Here is a 5,000-nt window from a genome sequence, read left to right as displayed (position 1 = left end):
TCTTCCCTATATCTAGTAACTGTAAAAAAAACTAAGCCTTATATATTTCTTTTTACACTTTTTTTTTTTTACACTAGCGTCCCGGGTTTAATCTTCGTCTGCGGGGGAATAATGTACTTGCTATGGAGCGCCCCCGAGTCGAGATCATGTGGCCCGTCCCTCTTCAGCTCCTGCTTCAGGTCTTGTAGAAGGGCGTGCTTTAGCGTGCCGTTCACACTCACACTTCCTACGACGCCTCCTCCACTCCCTCCACCACCTCCTCCTCCATTGCCATTCACAACGACTTTCCCATTGGCCGAGGAGTGGACTCTTCCGTTGATGCCCCCGTTCAGGTCACCGCTGCCGGGGTGCGAAGTTGGCGTATAAGGCGGGGGTGCTACGGACGAAGGGAGGGAGGAGGGGGGGTCGCTGGCTGGGGTGGAGCGGGCGAAGGGTCCCCCTACTTGGAATTGGGCGTAGGATTCGCCTACCGACACAGGAACCGGCGAGTAATCTCTCGAATAGTCAACGTAGGACATGTAACCTTGATCCTGTTCAATGGAGAGAAAAATAAAAAATTAACTTTTTAGTTGAAAATAAAAATGATGAATTCTATACTTAATTGAAATAAAAATAATGAATTCTATACTTAATTTAAATAAAAATAAGGAATTCTATACTTAATCGAAATAAAAATAATGAATTTTACACTTAATTGAAATAAAACTAATATATTCCTTACTTAATTGAAATAAAAATAATGAATTCTACACTACATTGAAATAAAAATAATGAATTCTATACTTAATTGAAATAAAAATAATGAATTCTCTACTTAATCGAAATAAGAATAAGGAATTCTATACTTAATTGAAATAAAAATAAGGAATTCTATACTTAATTGAAATTAAAATAATGAATTATATACTTAATAAAAATAAAAATAATTAATACTATATTTAATTGAAATAAAAATAATGAATTCTATATTTAATTGACATTCGACACTAATAAAATCAGTCTAAAATAAAATATACATTTTAGAAATCTAAAATAATAGGTAATAGCTTAGAACTAAGCAATGTAACCTTAATCCAGTCAAAAGAAGAGAAAATTAAAACCTTTTTTTATACATAGTTGATAACAGATAATTTAATGAAATTAATCTAGAATAAAATATACATTTTATAAAACTAAAACAATTATTGATGGTTTAGGAACAAGCAGGGGGAGTCTAGTTAGTTAGTTACACTTTGCAAAAGAGAAAATTATAAATTATGTACAGTCAGACGCAAAATTAAGAAAACGTGTAAAATGTGTGTATATGTTTACCTAGAAGCTAAGCCCCGAAAAAAAATTTACATAATTCAAACGACTAAATAAATAGGCTTTATCATCTCATCTTTATAATTTCCTAGCAGAGAGAAAGGGGATATTAAAATCCATACTGTAGAAAGCTCCAGAGAGGGAATAAGGACACTTATAGCAAGTGAGAGCATGAAAGAATTTGGGAGAGCCTCCTCGCTAGTAGAGTGGTAACATGTTTGCCTAGCATTTCGCATGGCAAGAGATCGATCCCCGCCCAGGGCCGTGAGTTTAAGCTGTTTACTGGGGAGGCTACTGCTGTGGTAGGGCACCACAGCGGGGGGTTGGGCTTGCCCGGCTGACGTTCTGGTGAGCATCTATTCTGATGGAACTGGAACTGAAACCAGACACCTTTAACCTTTAACCTTTAGCAGTGGTAAACCTCAGCTGTAGTGATATAAATGATCATCATCATCATCCTCTCCTCCTACGCCTATTGACGCAAAGGGCCTCGGTTAGATTTCACCAGTCGTCTCTATCTTGAGCTTTCAGTTCAATACTTCTCCATTCATCATCTCACACTTCACGCTTCATAGCCCTCAGCCATGTAGGCGTGGGTCTCCCAACTCATCTAGTGCCTTGTGGAGCCCAGTTGAAACTTTGGTGAACTTATCTCTCTTGGGGAGCTCACGCTCCATAGCCCTCAGCCATGTAGGCGTGGGTCTTCCAAATCTAGTGCCTTGTGGGGCCCAGTTGAAACCTTGGTGAACTAATCTCTCTTGGGGAGTGCTCACGCGTCATAGCCCTCAGCCATGTAGGTGTGGGTCTTCCAACTCATCTAGTGCCTTGTGGAGCCCAGTTGAAACTTTGGTGAACTAATCTCTCTTGGGGAGTGCTCACGCTTCATAGCCCTCAGCCATGTAGGCGTGGGTCTCCCAACTCCTCTAGTGCCTTGTGGAGCCCAGTTGAAACTTTGGTGAACTAATCTCTCTTGGGGAGTGCTCACGCTTCATAGCCCTCAGCCATGTAGGCGTGGGTCTTCCAACTCCTCTAGTGCCTTGTGGAGCCCAGTTGAAACTTTGGTGAACTAATCTCTCTTGGGGAGTGAGAAGAGGATGCCCAAACCATCTCCATCTACCCCTGGCCATGATCTCATCTACATATGGCACTCTAGTAATCTCTCTTTTAGTTTCACTTCTAATCCTGTCCTGCCATTTAACTCCAAATATTAAACCCCCTTTTACTCTTAAATTTCGTTTTGAATTATAATCAATATTCAGGTAATGAAAGACGTCCCCAAACTGAACACGCAAAAGAAAATTTATTTTGGTAAACAGATAACAAATCACTTTCTCATTTTTAGTTCCTCTTAATTTTCCCCACATAAATGATAACAAATTACTCTCACATTTTTACTTTATCTTAATTTTCCCCACATAAATGATATCAAACTACTCTCCCATTTTTACTTCATCTTAATTTTCCCCAAATAGATTTTAAAGTTGGTCTCAACATCCCATTTAATATGTCCCCTCTCAAGAACATACGTGCAAGGCTCAGTCAATACACCATTCCTCTTATGCTTATTTCTCCGACATATTCATAATTCAGCGGATGACTTAAATCGGGTCACAGAGAAAGTAAATATTGATTTCATCGGCGGATATGTCAACGTTGAAGGAAGTTGGCAATTCGTACTTACTTAACTTGAGTGAATTATTTGATTTATGATAACTTTTTTATACCAATATCAACTTCATGTACTTATGCAGAACCAATAATCCTCTAATATATTTCCTGTTAACATTATTATATTAATATCTAAAGAGACACTAGGTAGAGCGCAGACCTCCACCGCGGCAGCTTGTTTCTCGACTTTGACCTTTGATCTTAACATGTATTAATTGGCGTAGATTTTCATACATTCAAATATGGACCACGTTTGAAGTAAGTCTCTGTGACAACAATGTCCAAACTTATGGCTAATTACGTGAATTCGTCATTTAGCTTGACCGTGACCTTGGCTTTTGACCTTGACCTTCCAAAATCTATTCATTTCCACCTTTTTACAAAACAGTCAATCCCTGCAAGTTTCATCATTCTACGATTAAAGATGTGGTCAGGAAGCTGTTCACAAACAAACACACACCCAAAAACAGTGGGTAAAACATAACCTCCTTCCAAATTCGTTGGCGGAGGTAAATATTACGTATGTTATTCCTGCAGATCAATATGCAATTCATATTTCATATCTTCACTATTGAAACGCTTCGAATGGACCTTCCTTAACAAACAAAATACCAATAAAAAGAATACTTTTTTTCAATAACAACATAATTCATTTTAACCTGACAGACTTGCTTTCTTTTTTAAACGTAACAGAATCATGTCAAGACTACCGGATTAACCTGGCTCAGACAGCGCCCCCCCCTCCCCCCCCAAAAAAAAGGAAAAAAACCTAATTGTTGTATGAGAAAGAGCCAGGCGTTGTTGAGTTTATTGCATACTGTGCAATAATTGTCAACCAAATGACGAAATTAAGAGTTTATTAGACACTTTGTAGAATGAAGTGGCTAATGGAATAGAGAGAGAGAGAGAGAGAGAGAGAGAGAGAGAGAGAGAGAGAGAGAGAGAGAGAGAGAGAGAGAGAGAGAGAGAGAGAGAGATACATATTATATATTTTTAAATATACATATATACATGTTTTATATACGCATGATATTTACATATTCATAGATACATATTATATATATATATATATATCATATTATATATATATATATATATATATATATATATATATATATACACAGTATATATACAGTATATATATATATATATATATATATATATATATATATATATATATATATATATATATATATATACATATGTGTGTGTATGTATATGTATATGTATATATACAGATATTAATATTTATATAATGTATATATATACATATATATATATATATATATATATATATATATATATATATATATATATATATATATATATATATTTATATATATATATATATATATATATATATATATATATATATATATATATATATTCCCATACAAGTATATATTAATACTGTACTGTACAAGTTACCTTATAATGCTAACTTGAAATTCCTAACTGGTTAACAAAATGTTATATGACAATATTTAAACCAAATAGCTAACATAGTGTTGACACTAATACATTCAGATGTATCCAGAATAGTTGACGAGGATAGGAAGGGAATATGAAACACAGGAAACAAAAGATGAATAATAATTTTCTTATGTTAAATGTAACAAGATTTCATTCGTTTAAATCAAGAGATTCTTCAGGTATAAAAAAGCATTTAAGGATGGATAGAATTTGTGATTGATTTTATAAAGGTTTTTATGGGAGATTCAAATTACAAATTCTACTTCAGTGTTGTGCTTTAAGCTAGTTACCAAAATGTCTATTGTATTCACAAAGTCATCTGATGGGTAGCATTTAAAGAAGGAAAGGAATTTTGATTAATGTTATAAAGATTAAATGGGAGATTCAAATGACAAACTCGACTTCAGTGTTGTGCTTTAAGCTAGTTACCAAAATGTCTATTGTATTCACAAAGTCATCTGCTGAGTAGCATTTAAAGAAGGAAAGGAATTTTGATTGATTTTATAAAAAAATTCTCCTTCAGTGTTGTGCTTATAGCTAGTGTATTCACAAAG

At 34.9% G+C, this 5,000-nt stretch overlaps 1 protein-coding gene across 1 annotated transcript in view; it reads right to left on the bottom strand.

Moving 5' to 3' along the window:
* The window catches only part of LOC137615963 (uncharacterized), a 25,596-nt gene that overhangs the window by 174 nt on the left and 20,422 nt on the right, over window positions 1-5,000 (bottom strand). The window contains exon 6 of the mRNA XM_068345646.1: window positions 1-530. This exon is cut by the window's left edge and continues 174 nt beyond it. Within this exon, the coding sequence (XP_068201747.1) occupies window positions 69-530 (462 nt within the window). The 3' untranslated portion in view covers window positions 1-68. The remainder of the gene's footprint in view (window positions 531-5,000) is intronic.

The sequence above is a fragment of the Palaemon carinicauda genome, chromosome 22 (genome assembly GCF_036898095.1).
Source record: "Palaemon carinicauda isolate YSFRI2023 chromosome 22, ASM3689809v2, whole genome shotgun sequence".
Classification (NCBI taxonomy): domain Eukaryota; kingdom Metazoa; phylum Arthropoda; class Malacostraca; order Decapoda; family Palaemonidae; genus Palaemon; species Palaemon carinicauda.
This window is presented reverse-complemented; position numbering and strand designations above follow the sequence as displayed.